Genomic DNA, 17,159 nt, shown 5'->3' on the forward strand with positions numbered 1-17,159 from the left:
TAGGAACAGAAAGGAACTTCTTCAACCTGATTAAAGGCATCTAGAGGAAAAACCTGCAGCAAACATGATACTAATAGTGAAAGAGAATGCTTTCCTCCCAAGATCTGGAAAAAAGGCGAGGTTGTCCATTGCTACCACTTTAAATCAGACTCGTACTGGAAGTTCCAGCCAGTGCAATAAAATTTAAAAAAAAAGAAGAGAAATTAAAAGATATCCAGCTATCTGAATTGGAAAGCAAACAGCAAAGCTGCCTTTATTATAAACAACATGATCATCTATGTAGAAAATCCTAAGAAATTTACCCTCCATTCAAAAAAAAAAAAAGCTACAAGAACTAAAATGGGAGTTTGGCAAGGTTGCAGGATGCAATATTCAACAATAAATTATATTTCTATATACTAGCAACAATCGTAAATTTAAAAACATTTAAAATACCATAAAATATTAAATACTTAGGGATAACTTTGACAAAAGATGTGCAAGACCTATACATTGAAAACTACAAAACAAAATGCATAAAGAAATTAAAGAAAACCTAAATAAGGGTAGAGATATACCTGAGATCATGGACGGAGAGACTTGATATTAAGATGTCAATGCTCCCCCAATTGTAGAAACTAACAAGCTGTATCTTAACACTTATAAGAAAATGGAAAGGATTGAAAAAAAAAAGAAGAGGAAAGTTGAAGGATTACAGTACCCTGATTTCAAGATATATTTTAATGCTACAGTATTTGAGACTTTGTGGTATTGGTGTAAAGATAAACATATAGATACATGCAACAGACTAAAGAGTACAGAAGTATACCCATGTATATATGGTCAGTTGGTTTTCAACCAAGGTGTCAAAGTAATTCAATGGAGAAAGGATAATTTTTTCAACAAGTGGTGTTGAGACAATTCAATAACTGTATGAAAAACAAGGAAAAAAAGAAAAAGAAAAAGAAAGAAGCATGCCCGTACTTCATACCATCTACAAAAGTTAACTCGAAATGGATTATAAAAAAAAAAAAAAAGGGACTTCCCTGGTGGTCTATTGGTTAAGACTCTGCACTTCCAAAACAGTGGGCATGGGTTCCATCCCTGTTCGTGGAACTAAGATACCACATGCTGTGCAGGGCAGCCAAAAAATAAAAAATAAAAAGAAATGGATAGACCTAAATGTAAGAGCTAAAACTGTAAAGTTTCTAGGAAAAAAAAATTGGAGAAAATCATAGTGGCCTTGGGTTTGACAAAGATTTCTTTCTTTTTAAAAAAAATTATTGAAGTGTATTTGCATACAATATTATATTAATTTCAGGTGTACAACATAGTGATTTGATATTTTTATAGAATACACATTATACAAGGTTATTATAAAATATTGACTATTTTCTGTGCTGTACATTACATCCTTGTGTCTTATTTATTTTATAACTGCCAGTTTGTAGTTCTTAATCCCCTTCACCTATTTTGACCCTCTTCCCACCCCTCTCCCCTCTAGTAGCCACTGGGTTTGTTCTCTGTATCTGTAAATCTGTTTCTGTTTTGTCATATTTATTCATTTGTTCTATTTTTTAGATTCTACATATAAGTGAAAACATACAGTATTTGTCTTTGTCTGACTTGTTTCACTAAGCATAATACCCTCCAGGTCCATCAGTGTTGTTGCAAATAGTAAGATTTCATTCCTTTTTATGGCTGAGTAATATTCCATTATATGTCAAATCTTCTTTATCCAATCATCTCTAGATGGGCTCAGATTTCTTAAACATGACACAAAAGGTAAGAAGTACAAAAGAAAAAAATGGACTTCAGCAAAATGAAAATGTTTTATTCTGCAACTAATACTATTTTGAAAATGAAAAGGCAAGACACAGACTGGGAGAAAATATTTGCAAAGCATACATTCAACAAAGGACTTGTATTTAGAATATAGAAAACCACGTATAATTCAAAAACTTGTATTTAGAATATAGAAAACCACGTATAACCCAATTTTTTAAAAAAGGCAAACATTTGAATAATGCTTCACTAGATAAGATATATGGATAGCAAATAAGCATATGAAAAGATTCTCAAAAAACCTCTGGTAAGACCTCTACAGAGAAATAGAAAGTACAAATAAATAGCATAATGAATGAAAAGGGACACATAACTATAGTTACAGCACATACGAAAAAGATAAGAAAACTGTCATCAACCTCATGCCAATAGGTTTGAAAATTTAGGTAAAGTAAATTCCAAGAAAAACACAACTTTTCAAAAGTAACTCCAGAAAAGTGGAATAGTCCTATAAATACGAAATATTCCTATATATTAAAGAAACTGAAATAGTAGTTTAAAATTTTCCCACAAAGAAGTTATTTTTTAAAGAAATCCTTATATGGAGATATACGTAATTCTGTATTTATGAGTCAATATAATGATTGTTTTAAAATACTCTCCCACCCCCCAAAAAAGGGGAGAGAGATGAAACAAAAATAGCAAAGCTGATAACTTATGTAAGCTGAAGGATGGCTATATGGGGGTTAATTACACCATTCTCTCTAATACTGAGTGTGTCTGAAGATGTTCATAATGAAAGGTTAAAATAAATAAATAAAATAAAATCTTTTGCAGAGGAAACAACAACCACAGTCAATTTTACTGGTGAGTTTTACCAGTCTTGCAAGTAATATATCATTCCAAATTTACATAGACTCTTCTGGGGAATAGAAAAGGGGGGATTTTTCCTCAAGTCATTCTATGAGGCTGGTACAACTTTGATACCAAAATTAGGCAAGGCAGGGTTGGGGGGGGAAGAAAAGGAAAACTACAGCCATTTTATTTACAAATACAGTTGTAAAATTTCCTCCTAAAATATCAGTGAATCAAATTCTACAATGTAACACACTGTGACCAAGTTAGGTTTATCCCAGGAATACAGGATGGTTTACTATTAGAAAATCTATGTCATACTCGGCATTAACAGGTAAAGAAGAATCTTCTCCATAAATACAGGAAAAGCATTTGATAAAAAAATCAACACCCAGGGAATTCCCTGGCAGGCCAGTGGTTGGGACTCAGCTCTTTCAGTGCTGGGGCCAGGTTCAATCCCTGGTAGTGGAAATAAGATCCTGCAAGCCTCACGGTGCAGAAAAAAAAAAAAAATTAACACCCATTTATCATAAATGCAGTAAACTGAACTAGAAAGGAGAGTCCTTAACTTGGTAATAGGTATGTACCAAAACAAACAAACAAAAAACAACAACAAACAGAACCAAAACTGAATGTAACCTAAGGACAAGCACTGCAAAAATATACTCTGTATTTAATCACATTATTGGTGGTAGAGTTGGTATCATTATTCTGAGTGTTTTGTGTATAGTATGAGACGGACCAAATGAGTAATTGTCTGGTATCACTGAGAGATGAGATTTTTTTTTATTGTAGTAAAATATACGTAATATAAAATTTACCATTTTAACCATGATTAAGTGTACAGTTCAGTGGCACTAAGTATATTCACTAACAATGTTGTGTTAGTTTCTGCTGTTCATTCTTTTTTAAGGCTGAATGATATGCCACTGTGTGTATATACCACATTTTGTTTCTCTGTTCCATCTGTCCAAGGACATCTGGGTTGCTTCTACCTTTTGGCTATTGTGAATAATGCTGCTATGAACATTGGTGTACAGATATCTGATTGAGTTCCTCTTTTCAATTGTTTTGTATATATACCTCGAAGTGGAATTGCTGGATCATATGGTAATTCTGTTTAATTTCTTGAGGATTACTCTTTTCCACGGCAGCTGCATCATTTTTCATTCCCATTAGTGATGTACAAAGAAATCACTTTCTCCATATCATCACCAACACTTGTCGTTTTGTTTTTCTGATAATAGCCATCCTAATGAGTATGAAGTAGGATTTCAGTGTGACTTTTCTTTGCATTTCCCTGATAGCTATTATGTTGAACATCTTTTCATGTGCTTATTCGCCATTTTACACCTACTTTGAATAAATGTCCGTTCAAGTCCATTGTTCATTTTTTATAAATTTATTTATTTATTTATTTTGGCTGCATTGGGTGTTCGTTGCTGCACTGGGGCTTTCTCTAGTTGCGGCAGGCAGGGGCTACTCTTCGTTGTGGTGGGCGGGCTTCTCATTGCAGTGGCTTCTCCTGCTGCGGACCAGGGGCTCTAGGCGTGCGGGCTTCAGTAGTTGTGGCTCGCTGGCTCTAGAGTGCAGACAGACTCAGTAGTACACAGGCTTAGTTGCTCCTCGGCATGTGGGATCTTCCCGGACCAGGGCTCAAGCCCGTGTCCCCTGCATTGGCAGGCGGATTCTTAACCACTGCATCACCAGGGAAGTCCCATTGCTCATTTTTTAAATTGGGTTGTTTGGTTTTTCTGGTTGTTGAGTTTTAGGAATTATTTATATATTCTGGCCAAAGATGGAACAATTTGAAGTTCAATAAAAATTGTAATAGATTAAAGCACATCAAATATGTTTAAATCCATGCATTCATTAAGATATTTTTTAAATGCTTACTAGTCAATTTTAGAGGATGTTAAAGAACCAAGGCATTATTCTGAAAATTGATAAAGAGAAATTCTATACTCTAAAAAAATCATTTTTAGGTATATACCCAAGAAAATTCTGGATACATGTGTAACAGGAGACATTCACAGGAATGTTCTTAACAACACTGTTTATAATAGCAACAAACTGGAAACCCAAATGGCCATTCTCAGAATGAATAAATAAAAAACTGTGGTACATTTACAGAATAGTATACAGCAGTAAAAAACTGAATGAACTATGAAACAGACAAATATTAGTAAGGTGTTGAGTGAAATATGCAAATAACAAAGGACAACAAATAACATGATACTCTCTTCATGGAAGTTCAAAACTAAGCAAAACCAAACATGACATTGTGTAGGCATGTATATGTGAGTACAAGTTTTTCTTAAATTTTTTTTTCTTTAGAAAAATCAAAGGAATAACAAATACAGAATTCTGGATGATGGCACCCTAGACACAGGGATAAGGAGGGGATGAACAGGTGAGGAGCACGTGGGTAGATGTTAAGTCCTGATGGTGTTCTATCCAACCTCTTGAGTTTTGCAGTGGGTACACTGGAATTCAACATATTAATTTAAAAGTTAAAAGTTATACATGTATAAATTTTTAAAAGAGGATCATGCCAGGATCAATGACCATTGTGTGTCATTAATCAAAGGTTATAGGGCTTCCCTGGTGGCACAGTGGTTAAGAATCCACCTGCCAATGCAGGGGACAAGGGTTAGAGCCCTCGTCCGGGAAGATCCCACATGCCTTGGAGCAACTAAGCCTGTGTGCCACGACTACTGAGCCTGCGCTCTAGAGCCCAAGAGCCACAACTACTGAGCCCAAGTGCTGCAACTACTGAAGCCTCGCACCTAGAGCCTGTGCTCTGCAACAAGAGAAGCCACTGCAATGAGAAGCCTGAGCATCGCAACAAAGAGTAGCCCCTGCTAGCCGCAACTAGAGAAAGCCCGCACAGCAACGGAAGACCCAGCGCAGCAAGTAAGCAATCAATCAATCAATCAATCAATCAATCAATAAGGATTATAATTAATCCATTCTGTCGTCCTGACGTCTGCCTCCTCATAAAAAGTAAGGTGACTTTTCTAATCCGGGCAGCCACATGAGAAACTGAAATCAGTGGGAGGGGTGGTAACTGTTTTCACTTTTCTCTTCCTGTTTTTTTAGAGCCTGGGAAAGAAAGTCAGAATTTCCAATCTTTTCCAATTCCCACATGACTCCCTTATTTAGAACGAACTTAGAGAAAATAAAAAGGCTTCCTCCATCTGGGGAAGACTCTGCCGCCTGCCATGGAGCATCGTCATTCTGGGATGAGGAAGCCGCCTTGGGGGGTGGGGGGGCTCGGTGTTCCAGGCCCACCCTCACCCCGCTCGAACGTGCCTTGGGCTTGGCCTTGGGGGCGGCTGAGCTCTGCCCGGACCGTTGCATTCCTGGCGAGGAGTTACAGGACGTTTAATTAGTGGAAATGCTTTGGGAGACGGCTGGACCCCAGGAGGAAGCCCTGGGGAGACAGGCGGGGGATGTGACCCTGCGGGTTCAAGCGGCCCCTGGGGGTCCCAGACCTTGTAAAACAGAGGCGGCAGGTTGCAGAGACGAGGCTCCAGAGATTTACCTCTGGGTGCCCTCTGCCCTCCCATTGCCCCCGAGGGCCGGCAGTGTGGATGATCTTAAACAGATGAGCCTGGGCCCGGCTCGCCTGTGGGAGCGGACGCGGCGCGGAGCCTCGGGCCACCCTAGAGTGCAGCAGGCTCCGCGAAGCCCACGATCCAAGCACTGCCAGGTGGAGAGGTCCGGGCACTTCCCTTTCCCCTCTTTGCAGCCAGATTGGGGAGGACGGGAAATTAAAAAGTGCTTCTGCGGCAACAACCACCGAGAAGCACCAAGCAGCACTTTTATCGACTAGGAAACCGTGAAGAGTTCAGCCACCTGGCCTTTGAGGGCAAAGCAGGCCCGAGCCCTTCCCTGCGCAAGGCGGGCGGTCGAAGCCCGGCAGCCCTGGCTTTGCTCCAGACCCGGCTCGGGGTGACATCACCAAACTCCTCGGATCGGAGGAAGGGGGCCCCGAAATCCCCTAAAAACATTGTGAGTAATCGCCGGCCCCGCCCTCCAGGCGGGGCCCAAACTCGGGGACGAGCCGAGCCGCCCCGCCAGCCCCGGGAGCGGCCCGCAAGCGAGCAGCATCTCGGTGCCCCGCGCAGCGCGCTCTGGCTCCGGGTCCACAACAGCGCCGGCACGCACGGCCTCCCGGTCCTCCGCGCGGCGCTCACTCGCCCCTGACCCCCGCGAGGGGCGGCGGCGGAGGCGGAGGCGGCGGCGACGACGACCCAGCGCGCAGGCGCGGTCGGATTCCCGGCAGTGACGCGGCGGCGGGCGCGCGCAGCGCATTTCCGCCTCTGGCGAATGGCTCTGCTGTAGCGCGCGCCGCGGGCCCAGCTGCGACCCCGGCCCCGCCCCCGGGACCCCGGCCATGGACGGTGAGGGCGACCTCTGACCCCGCGGGGTGGCGGCGCTGGGGCCGCCGGGACCGCGGCGGGAGCCCCTGCGTCGCCTTCCGACCCTTCCTACGCCGATGGGCGCTGCGCAGGGAGCGGCCGGCCGGATGGTGGCGCGGGGCGGGGCGGGCGTTCGGGGGTCTGACTCAGTTTCCCCTCTGGGTGTGGGGTGTGGGGGGAGCGTTGACTCGGTTTCCCCCCGGGGTCCGGGGGGGCAGTTCCGACTTAGTTTCCTCATTGGGGGGAATGTATCTGACTCAGTTTCCTCTCGGGATGGGGAGTGAGGGTGCCCTCCCTTGGTTTAACTTATGAAAATAGAAAAGACCGACTCAGTTTCCCCTGGTGGAGGGAGGCCCCCATCCCCGGCTTCCCTCAGGAAGCAGGTGGTTCTGGCTCCTTTACCCCTGCCCCTTAGTTTCCCTGCAGGTTCCAGGTGGCAGGCCCCGACTCCGTGTCCCTGGGAAGGGGCCTGGCCCCATCTCCTCGCTGTGGGGAAGCAGGCTTTCCCTGGTGAGGACAGGATGTGGGCTTGTGCTGACCCTTGTTTCCCTCTCCTTTCAGACCTCTTCCCTCTCATCTTCCCCGCGGGTAAGTGGGCCATCCTTTCTCAGTGGGTTGGGACGAGCTCCCCAGGGTCAGGGGCAATGGGGTCAGCCATCTGATGGGGGCTGGCCCGCATGTCCCCCACAGAGCCGGCCCAGGCCTCCGGCCCCTACGTGGAGATCATCGAGCAGCCCAAGCAGCGGGGCATGCGCTTTCGCTACAAGTGTGAGGGCCGCTCAGCAGGCAGTATCCCAGGCGAGAGGAGCACAGATACCACCAAGACCCACCCCACCATCAAGGTCAGCACAGCTCCCAGGTCGGGGACGCAGAGTCAGTATGGGAGGGACTTGCGTTCAGGCCCACACAGTCTGTCTGGGAGGTGGGTCTGGAATTTCTGAGCCTCTAGGGTTCTCTCTGTACTTTGGACAGATCAATGGCTACACGGGGCCAGGGACAGTCCGCATCTCCCTGGTGACCAAGGACCCCCCTCACCGGCCTCACCCCCATGAGCTTGTGGGGAAAGACTGCCGGGATGGCTTCTATGAGGCTGAGCTCTGCCCGGACCGCTGCATCCACAGGTGAGCTCGTCATGGGTGGCAGGGGTGGTGGTGAGACAGAAGGCGGAGAGGCGGGGCAGTTGTGTAGCTGTTACAGTGTTACTCCCTTCTGGAGCGGGGGCACAATTCCTCACTCCCTGCTCTGTCCCCAGCGCTGCAAGCAGATTCCTTTGTCTTGAAATTGTCTGTCTCCTCTCTCAAGCGGAGAGGAGCTCCTTGTGAGCTCCATGGAAAAGGAATGGGTCCCTGCTCACCTCTGAACCCCTAACCCCTGTGGCTGGAAGGGCGAGTCCCTCGGTGTCACACCTCTCGTAGCGGGAAAGAAAACCACTGAACCACTGGTCTCCGCTGAAGCTTGCATACTAGTTGACAGAGGCAGGCCATAAATAAATGTACAAATAACTAAACAAGATACTGTAAGGGAGTCACCATTTCAGTGATGAAAATAAAGGAGTAATAGTTTGGAAGAAGAGCCCGAGGTGGGGGAGGCAAAGGAGCCGGTCTCATTCCTTGGGCTTGGGAGGTCAGAAGGGCCTCTCGCAGGTAAGACCTAAATGTGGGAAAGCAGAGAAGCACCGAAGGAACACGCCCAGCAGAATGAACAGGTGCAGAAGCCTTTGAAGTGGGAATGAGTTTCATGTGTTTGGAGAAGGGAAAGAAGCCCCTGTGGCAGAGGGTAGGTAGCCGGCAGGGACTGCAGCTGGGGCCAGGTGCCAGGGCACAGGGCCTTGTCAGCCAGAGTAGGGAGTGGCTTTCACGGTGGCATGGTTGGGGACCATTCAAGGGGCTTAAGCACGAAGTGCTCACCTGGCGAGTGGGTGGGGGAGAACGGGCAGAGTGGGCAAGGCAGGAGGGCCCACGCTCTTCTGGAGACAGTGGGACTGATGCCCGGGGGGGCCTCAGCTTCCAGAACCTGGGGATCCAGTGTGTAAAGAAGCGGGACCTGGAGCAGGCCATCAGTCAGCGCATCCAGACCAACAACAACCCCTTCCAAGGTGAGGGCGGCGGCGGCAAAGGCCTGGGCCTGCCTGGAGCACCTCCAGCCTCTGTCGCCCCCTGAGGCCACCTTCCCCTCATCTGTCCCTCGCTGGCCAAGACCCACAGTACAGATGGAATCTTGCTGTTTACCACTGGGGAAAGAGACCCGGAGAAGGGACATAGGGAACGTAGCATCCAGGGTCACAGGCGGAGTCAGTGATGGGTCTAGAACCTTCTCTTCCTCCTCTTCTAGGGCTCCTACCATTTCACATGCCCTCAAACAGCCCTCCCAACCCAGAGCTCACCCCTGCACACACACACGTCCCGCTCCATCCCCCGCCCAGGCTCGCCTGACCATCTGTTTTTCTGGCAGTTCCTGTAGAAGAGCAGCGTGGAGACTACGACCTGAATGCTGTCCGGCTCTGCTTCCAGGTGACAGTGCGGGACCCTGCAGGCAGGCCCCTACGCCTGTCGCCTGTCCTCTCTCATCCCATCTTTGACAACCGTGAGTGGCCAGGGAACTGCAGGCAGGGAGGAGGGGTGGACCTATGAGGAGGAAGTGGGGGCGGGCACGGGGGCCTGCAAAAGTTGCTCTGGCTTCGTCCGGTCATCCAGCGTATTCGTCGTCTCCTCTGTGCCCAGCACTGTGCTGGCCAGAGAGACGAGGCAAAGAAGACCCAGAGCTGCCCTCGAGGTGCAGCTTCCAGGCTGGCAGGGAGTCAGATGGGAGACAGGCATTTCCAATACGTGATGAGAGGGTGGTATGCCCAGAACTGTACTGATGACTCCAGGAAATGAACTCCCAAAAATGAGATAACGTTAGAGAGTAATAATTCAATGATGAAAGCTCACAGGAAGTTCACAGACGAATTGGGCCGACACTGATCAACTGCAGTCTTTAATTAAGTAGCCAACAGGGTGAGTGAAAATAAAAGGCCTTTGGAGCCCCGAGGCCCGGAAACCAGGATGAACCGGGGGGTCAGGAGGGAAGGGTTCATTGCCAGGGTGGGTATGAATGGGCCTTGAAGATTACTTGGGTCAGGTGGAGAAAGAGGAGTTGTGATCCCGTTGGTTCCCATTGGACTGTGAGCTCTGTGAGGGCAGAGATGTTTAGGTTTTGTGCGTGGTTATATTCTTCAGGCGTAGAACAGAGCTGGGGACAGAGTAGGTGCTAGTAGGTAAATAGTTGCTGAACTGGTTGGGGTGAGGAGCCCGTGGGAATGGTCGGACCTTGGCTGCAGAGGCACAGTCAGCAAGCCCTGGACAGCCTTGGCTCTGGGCTGGGCAGGAGCCTTGCATTTCCTGCAGGTCAGCCCAGCAGACCTCTGGTGGTTCAGGGCTTCCTTCCTTATTCCCACACCCTCAGGCGCCCCCAACACTGCCGAGCTCAAGATCTGCCGAGTGAATCGGAACTCTGGGAGCTGCCTTGGCGGGGATGAGATCTTCCTGCTGTGTGACAAGGTGCAGAAAGGTACATACCCCGGAGGAGGGCCGTGCTCTTTGGATCAGGAGGTGAAGGGCAAGGCTGAGCAGACATGGTGAATGTCAGGGAACTGGTGTAGACACTCCCCCAGCACCTTGGGGGCAGTGGGGCGATGTATGTCCAGAGATAAGTAGCAGCAGTTGTAGGGGGCGGCGGGCAGGGTGAGCTGAGCACGGTGACCCACGAAGCCACTCCATCTCTGGCAGAGGATATCGAGGTGTATTTCACGGGACCAGGCTGGGAGGCCCGAGGCTCCTTTTCACAAGCTGATGTGCACCGGCAAGTGGCCATTGTGTTCCGGACGCCCCCCTACGCGGACCCCAGCCTGCAGGCCCCTGTGCGCGTCTCCATGCAGCTGCGGCGGCCTTCCGATCGGGAGCTCAGCGAGCCCATGGAATTCCAGTACTTGCCAGACACAGGTACCCAGCTGGGGAGGGCTCCAGCCAATGGGAGTGAGGCCAGGCCTGGATGTGGCAGCTGTAGGTGAGGGTCAGAAGCTGGAGTCGGGCGGGGATTTACACAGTAATCAGATTATCTTTCTTGCCTCATTTAATAGTAACGATACCCGAGACTTACCTAGCTCTTACTACAGGCATGGCCCTATTCCAGGCATATCAGCAAATTACCTGATTTTATTCTCTAATGAACCTTTTGAGGTGGGAGTGAGCATCTGACCTGCCTGAGGTCACATACTCAGTGAGTCAGCAGACCCAGACCTCATTTGAACCCAGGCCATCTGGCTCCAGGGTCCTTTTGCCACACCGGATCTCTCTTAGCACTACCGCACAGCCATGGTTTGGTCAAGGCTTTCGGGCATCTGATCAAATAGGAACAGCCAGAGTGATCCTTTATTCAAAGTCCGTCATCCAGGCTTCCCTGGTGGTGCAGCGGTTGAGAGTCCGCCTGCCGATGCAGGGCACACGGGTTCGTGCCCCGGTCCGGGAAGATCCCACATGCCGCAGAGCGGCTGGGCCCCTGAGCCATGGCCACTGAGCCTGCGTGTCCGGAGCCTGTGCTCCACAACAGGAGAGGCCACAACAGTGAGAGGCCCGCATACCGCAGAAAACAAAAAACAAAGTCCATCATCCAGCCTGAGAGTGTTTCCTGCCCTGGGAACTGTCTAATAGAGTCTAGAAAGCAACCCCCAAAATGGCCATCAGTTCATTCCACAAATAATCACTGAGTGTCCACTTGGTGCCAGGGCCTGTGCCAGGTAATCTGAATACAAAGATGAATAAGACATGTTCCCTGCTCTTTGGAAGCTCAGTCACATGAGGAGGACACATATGCAAAACAGAGCCTTAAGTCACAGAGTAACGTGCGAAACGGAGGTGTGTGCAAAATACCGTGGGAGCTGGAGCCGGCTGCATGGAGGAGTTGGCATTTAAGTTGGAGAAAGACCCAGAAGTGCATTTTCTAGGCAGGTGGAGCAGCACCTGGAAGGGCACAGGTGTTGGAGAGTGCACGGCACAGCACGTTTGGGGACAGCTTTGTGGTGGGAGCTGATGTCAGCGGTGAGCAGGCCCCCGGCAGGAGGGCTGGTTTTCTTTGTTTTGGTTTGGTTTTGGCTGTGCCACGTGGCATGTGGGATCTTAGTTCCCGACCAGGGATCGAACCCTCGCCCCCTGCAGTGGAGGTGCAGAGTCTTAACCACTGGATCACCAGGGAAGCCCCAGAAGGGCCTTGAAGGTTGGACTCTAGGCATTCATCCACGGTCGCATCCTAAGGCAGTGGGGAGCCACCAAAGGTTTCTGAGCAGAGAAGTGACAAGAGCAGATCTGGAAGCTCGCTTTGGCAGCAGCGTGCAGAGGATCTGAGGTGGGGAGACTCGGGGTGGGGAGGCCATTTTGGAAGATGTTTTGGTCATCCTGGGAGAGAAGGTGCCATATGAACCTTGCAGAGGGAATGCAAAGCGAGACGATCTCACCTACTGCTGGCCTCCTCAGGGACCCTCAGCCCCACGGGCCCTTTGTGTACAACACACACCAAGCCCAGTCCCCCTCAGGACCTGTGTTCTAGCTGTTGCCTCTGCTTGGAATGCTCGGCCCCCAGATCTTCACGTGATGGGCTCACACCAGTGCTTCCCTGGACACCTCTAAACTAGAGTCCTTGATCTTCTGGTGGTGTTACATCACCCTGTGCCTCTCCCTCAGAGCTCCTATCACTTGTATGTGGTTGCGTCTTAGCCCCTCTGTCATTAGGATGTCATCTTTGGGAGCAGGAACCTTGTCTGTTTACTCAGGGCCATATCCCAGTGGCTCAAACGGAGCCTGGCACGCAGTAGGTGCTTGGTAAATATGTGTCTAGGGGCTGAACGGTAGGGAGTGAGAAAGAGGAAGATGCTGAGGATGTGTCCGAGGTTTGGGGACAGGACAGAGCAGTAGGGAGGGAACACAGAAGGAGAAAGAACCAGAACCAGGTGTTTGAGGTGAGATGGTGAGGTTGGCTTTGGACTGTTGGGGTCGAGTCCTTTGGGGTTATCCAAGTGCAGCAGAAGTTAGAAAATTCTGAGAGCTCCAGACTGAACTCTGAAACCATCAGAGAGAAGATTAAGAGTCTGTTGAAGCCTTAAGCTGGTCTGTCGTGCCTGGGCTGCCCCAGAGAGCAGAGGGCACGGTGCCAGGCCTGATCAAGGCTGGAGGGGAACAGGGATGTCAGCTGTGCCCCTGACTTGGGAGTACCCGTGTGGCCTTCAGAGGGCAGATTGAGCTAACAGAGGTGTTCTCACAAAACCATGGCATTCTTATAATTGTTTTGTCTTGGCAGCATTGGATCTTCGCTGCTGCACGCGGGCTTTCTCTAGTTGCGGCAAGCAGGGGCTACTCTTCACTGCGGTGCACGGGCTTCTCACTGCGATGGCTTCTCTTGTTGCAGAGCACAGGCTCTAGGCACGCCGGCTTCAGTAGTTGTGGCACACGGGTTCAGTAGTTGTGGCTCACGGGTTCAGTAGTTGTGGCTCACGGGCTCTAGAGCGCAAGCTCAGTAGTTGTGGCACACGCACTTAGTTGCTCCGCGGCATGTGGGATCTTCCTGGACCAGGGATCAAACCCGTGTTCCCTGCATTGGCAGGCGGATTCTTAACCACTGCGCCACCAGGGAAGTCCCCATTCTTATAATTGTTGAGTGTCACAGAGTCACACAGCTCTTCTCATTGGCTGAGAAGGTTTGGAGAAAGGGTCTTCAGGAAGTTTGTCCCGTCACCTACCTCCCAAGGGTCCTCTGAGAGCTTTGGGGGTCCAGCTGGGGAGAGTAAGACCCGCTTTCCTCCATTACTTTCCCAGATGATCGTCACCGGATTGAGGAGAAACGCAAAAGGACATATGAGACCTTTAAGAGCATCATGAAAAAGAGCCCTTTCAATGGTAAGAGGGGCAGTGGGAGAATTAGAGAGAAGGCAGGGGAAGGGGGACCTTGTGCGCCAAGAACTGACCCAGCCTTTGTCTCACAGGACCCACCGACCACCGGCCTCCGACCCGGCGCATCGCTGTGCCTTCCCGCAGCTCAGCTTCCGTTCCCAAGCCAGGTAAGGGTTTCCTTAAGGTTGCCCCACCAGAACTATAGGCTCAAATCTGTTCAGCGCGTGGTTTAGACCCATTCTGGGAGGGAGACGAGCAGTCAGTCTCAGCAGCAGACATCTGAAGGCTGCTCTGTTGGGCTCCCGTTTCTCAGGGCCTGAGGCCTAGTTGCCTGTGTCACAGCCATCAGGGAAGTGGTGAAAATGCAGATTCCTGGGCCCCTAACAGACCTGTGGAATCAGAGGTTCTGGAGGTGTGGCCCAGGAACCAGCAACCTCTTGGGGATGAGAACCCCTATGCCAGTTAAACCCCACGTTGGAGACCTTCAGATACAGAAGTTTCAAAAATGCACAGTCTCTGCCCTCAGCTCTCCATTGAAGTGGGGCAACAAAAAAAATCACCTCTAAAGCAGCAAAACAGCAAACTGAATGTGCTGCTGTGTGACTCAAAGAAGAATGACGACCCCCTGCTTACTGGGTGTTGCTTGGGCCCAGGCCCGCTTAGGGCTTGGTCTTTCAGCTGTAAGATGAGGTTTCGCCAGCTCTGAAAGCGTCCCTTCTTCTGAAAGGCTGTGAGAGTTTTGTGGGCTAGGGTAGACAGGGAAGGCTCCAAGGAGTTGAGGCTGGAACTGGACCTTACAGGCGAGGTCAGATTGGATTAAGAGAAGGGTGCTAGGGTGCTGGCCGTGACGCCACAGGGAAGGACTGATCCTAAGCAGTCTTGACAGCAGCTGGGGTCCAGGGGCTGGGGTGGGCCTCTGAGGCTTTCTCTGACCCCTGCCTCTCTGTTTCTCCTTCCAGCTCCCCAGCCCTATCCCTTTACACCATCTCTCAGCACCATCAACTTTGAGGAGTTCTCCCCCATGGTCTTTCCTTCTGGGCAGATCCCAAGCCAGACCTCGGCCTTGGCACCGGCCCCTGCCCTAGTCCTGGCCCAGGCCCCAGCCCCTGCCCCAGCCATGGCATCAGCCCTGGCCCAGGCCCCAGCCCCTGGCCCAGTCCTAGCCCCAGGCCTTGCTCAGGCTGTGACCCCACCTGCCCCCAAGACCATCCCGGCTGGGGAAGGGACACTGACAGAGGCCCTGCTGCAGCTGCAGTTTGATGCTGATGAAGACCTGGGGGCCCTGCTTGGCAATAACACAGATCCAGCCGTGTTCACAGACCTGGCATCCGTCGACAACTCTGAGTTTCAGCAGCTGCTGAACCAGGGTGTACCCATGGCCCCCCATACAGCTGAGCCCATGCTGATGGAGTACCCTGAGGCTATAACTCGTCTGGTGACAGGGTCCCAGAGGCCCCCTGACCCAGCTCCCACTCCCCTGGGAGCCTCTGGCCTCAGCAACGGCCTCCTCTCAGGGGATGAAGACTTCTCCTCCATTGCGGACATGGACTTCTCAGCCCTTCTGAGTCAGATCAGCTCCTAAAGGGCGGGGACCTGCCCTGCCCTGCCCAGAGCACTGGGTTGCAAGGGATGGAAGCCCTCCCAAAGCAAGCACTTACGGATTCTGGGGGGGGGGGTGTTCTCCAGCTGCCCCCTACTTCTTTGGGTGATGTTTTTTTATTCTTGGGGGATGCATTTTATTCTTCTATTGGCAGTATCTATCTCTCTCTTTTTGGAGGTGCTTAAGCAGAAGCATTAACTTCTCTGGAAAGGGGAGAGCTGGGAAAACTCAAACTCTTCCTTCCCTTATCCTGATATTCAGCTCCAGTCTCTATAGGGAATTCTGGGGTCCCTCAACCCCACCCTCCAGCTTCTAGTACTCTCCTAGAGAGAGGGATAAGCTGGAGCTGTGGCCTTTGAGGCCACAAAGCCTTATTAGCAAGTGTCTTCCTCAAATCATGGGTTCATTTACACCTTGAGCCAAAATAATGCCCCTGTTCGCAGCCCCTGTGTGGTGCTGGAGTTCTATGTGCCTAACCACCGGCATGTGAGGAGCTGGCCTTCCTGCCCTGCAGAGGGCTCTGCCAGCTCTTTCCTTGCTGGGCTGTGGTTGAAGGGAACTGGTGGGATAGCTCTGGTCTTCTCCAGGATCCAGGGAGGTTCTCTCTGAGACTGCTCTGTTCCCCCTTTTCTCAAGTGCCTTGGCAGTAGGGCGAGTTGTTAGGAGGGTCAGGGGGAGAGCAGGCTGGCTGCTCTCCAGTCAAAAGGGTCCGTTTTTAGTGAACAATCAAAGCGTTTAGACTATTGCTTTTTCTACTCTGAACTAATAAATTCATTGCCAAGCTGGCCAGAGATTTGCCGCCTTTCAGCAAACAGCACGCTCTTTGCTGGTCATTTCAGGCTGGACGTTGGTGATACAGAGTTGGATGAATACATTGCCATCCGGGAGCCTGCAGTCCGAAGATGCCTGTGGAAACTCCTGGATACCAGCTGGTGGATGAAAGCAGTCCGCTAAGGGGGTGGGAATGGGTGGAGGTCCCAGCCTAGTGAGAGCCCGGTAGGGACCAGTAGCTGTGGGGATGGAGCATTTTCAGGAAGGGTTTCAGAGGCCACACTAGCTTCAGGTCTTACATCAACAGAGGAGGATGGGTTTCGCAGAGGGACTAGCCAGCGTTTGTAGGTGAGCGGGGTAAGAGAGACGATGTTGAAAGGTTCGATGGGGCCAGTCTGTGAAAGATCAAGAACGCGGGGCTAAGAGGTTTGGATTTCATCCCTTAAATGGATGCGGCAGTGTTTGCATCTGTTGGGGAAGGGGAGGTGCCAGGTAAAGGTCTATGCTTTGACACCCTGCCCTGGGAGCACCGAGGAAATCTTAAATCCGAAGCCGCCGTTCCACCACCGCGCGCGCCCAGGAGTCCTGAATAAAAACAAATCGACTCCCAGAGGGACTAGAACTGGACGTACTTCCGGCTTGGCCCGACGCACGCGCAGTAAGGCAGGGTCGCCAGGGGCTGTGGGCCGCTAGGGCCCGCCGTCGCTAGTGCGCATGCGCACGGATAGCAGTCTACAACAGGGGCGGCAGGTAATGCGCTTCAGGAAAACCCATTCTGAGGCCGGTGGGGTCGCAGGGTTTTGCGGGAGGGTGAAGGCAAGAGCA

General features: G+C 50.4%; 1 protein-coding gene across 3 annotated transcripts; it reads left to right on the plus strand.

The window, feature by feature from the left end:
* Positions 1-6,921: 6,921 nt before the first annotated feature.
* Positions 6,922-16,883, plus strand: RELA (RELA proto-oncogene, NF-kB subunit). Of its 3 annotated transcripts, none has more exons than XM_060104487.1 (11): positions 6,922-7,028; positions 7,608-7,634; positions 7,737-7,888; positions 8,019-8,167; positions 9,050-9,141; positions 9,498-9,629; positions 10,491-10,595; positions 10,814-11,026; positions 13,889-13,969; positions 14,056-14,130; positions 16,403-16,883. In XM_060104487.1, the coding sequence occupies exons 1-11, from the start codon at positions 7,022-7,024 to the stop codon at positions 16,501-16,503; spliced, it is 1,134 nt and encodes a 377-aa protein (XP_059960470.1). In that variant the 5' UTR covers positions 6,922-7,021; the 3' UTR covers positions 16,504-16,883. The 3 variants fall into 3 exon arrangements, with proteins under 3 accessions (XP_059960470.1, XP_059960467.1, XP_059960468.1); XM_060104484.1 differs by lacking the exon at positions 16,403-16,883 and adding an exon at positions 14,923-16,375 and having other exon boundaries at positions 6,923-7,028; XM_060104485.1 differs by lacking the exons at positions 6,922-7,028; positions 7,608-7,634; positions 7,737-7,888; positions 9,050-9,141; positions 16,403-16,883 and adding an exon at positions 14,923-16,375 and having other exon boundaries at positions 8,122-8,167.
* Positions 16,884-17,159: the final 276 nt, after the last annotated feature.

The sequence above is a fragment of the Mesoplodon densirostris genome, chromosome 7, assembly GCF_025265405.1.
Source record: "Mesoplodon densirostris isolate mMesDen1 chromosome 7, mMesDen1 primary haplotype, whole genome shotgun sequence".
Classification (NCBI taxonomy): Eukaryota; Metazoa; Chordata; class Mammalia; order Artiodactyla; family Ziphiidae; genus Mesoplodon; species Mesoplodon densirostris.

Excerpts from the sequence above, each read along its gene's own strand:
- RELA (XM_060104484.1), top strand. Across the intron at positions 7,889-8,018 it reads AGACCCACCCCACCATCAAG|ATCAATGGCTACACGGGGCC; the intron begins GTCAGCACAGCT and ends TACTTTGGACAG. Across the intron at positions 8,168-9,049 it reads CCGGACCGCTGCATCCACAG|CTTCCAGAACCTGGGGATCC; the intron begins GTGAGCTCGTCA and ends GGGGGGCCTCAG.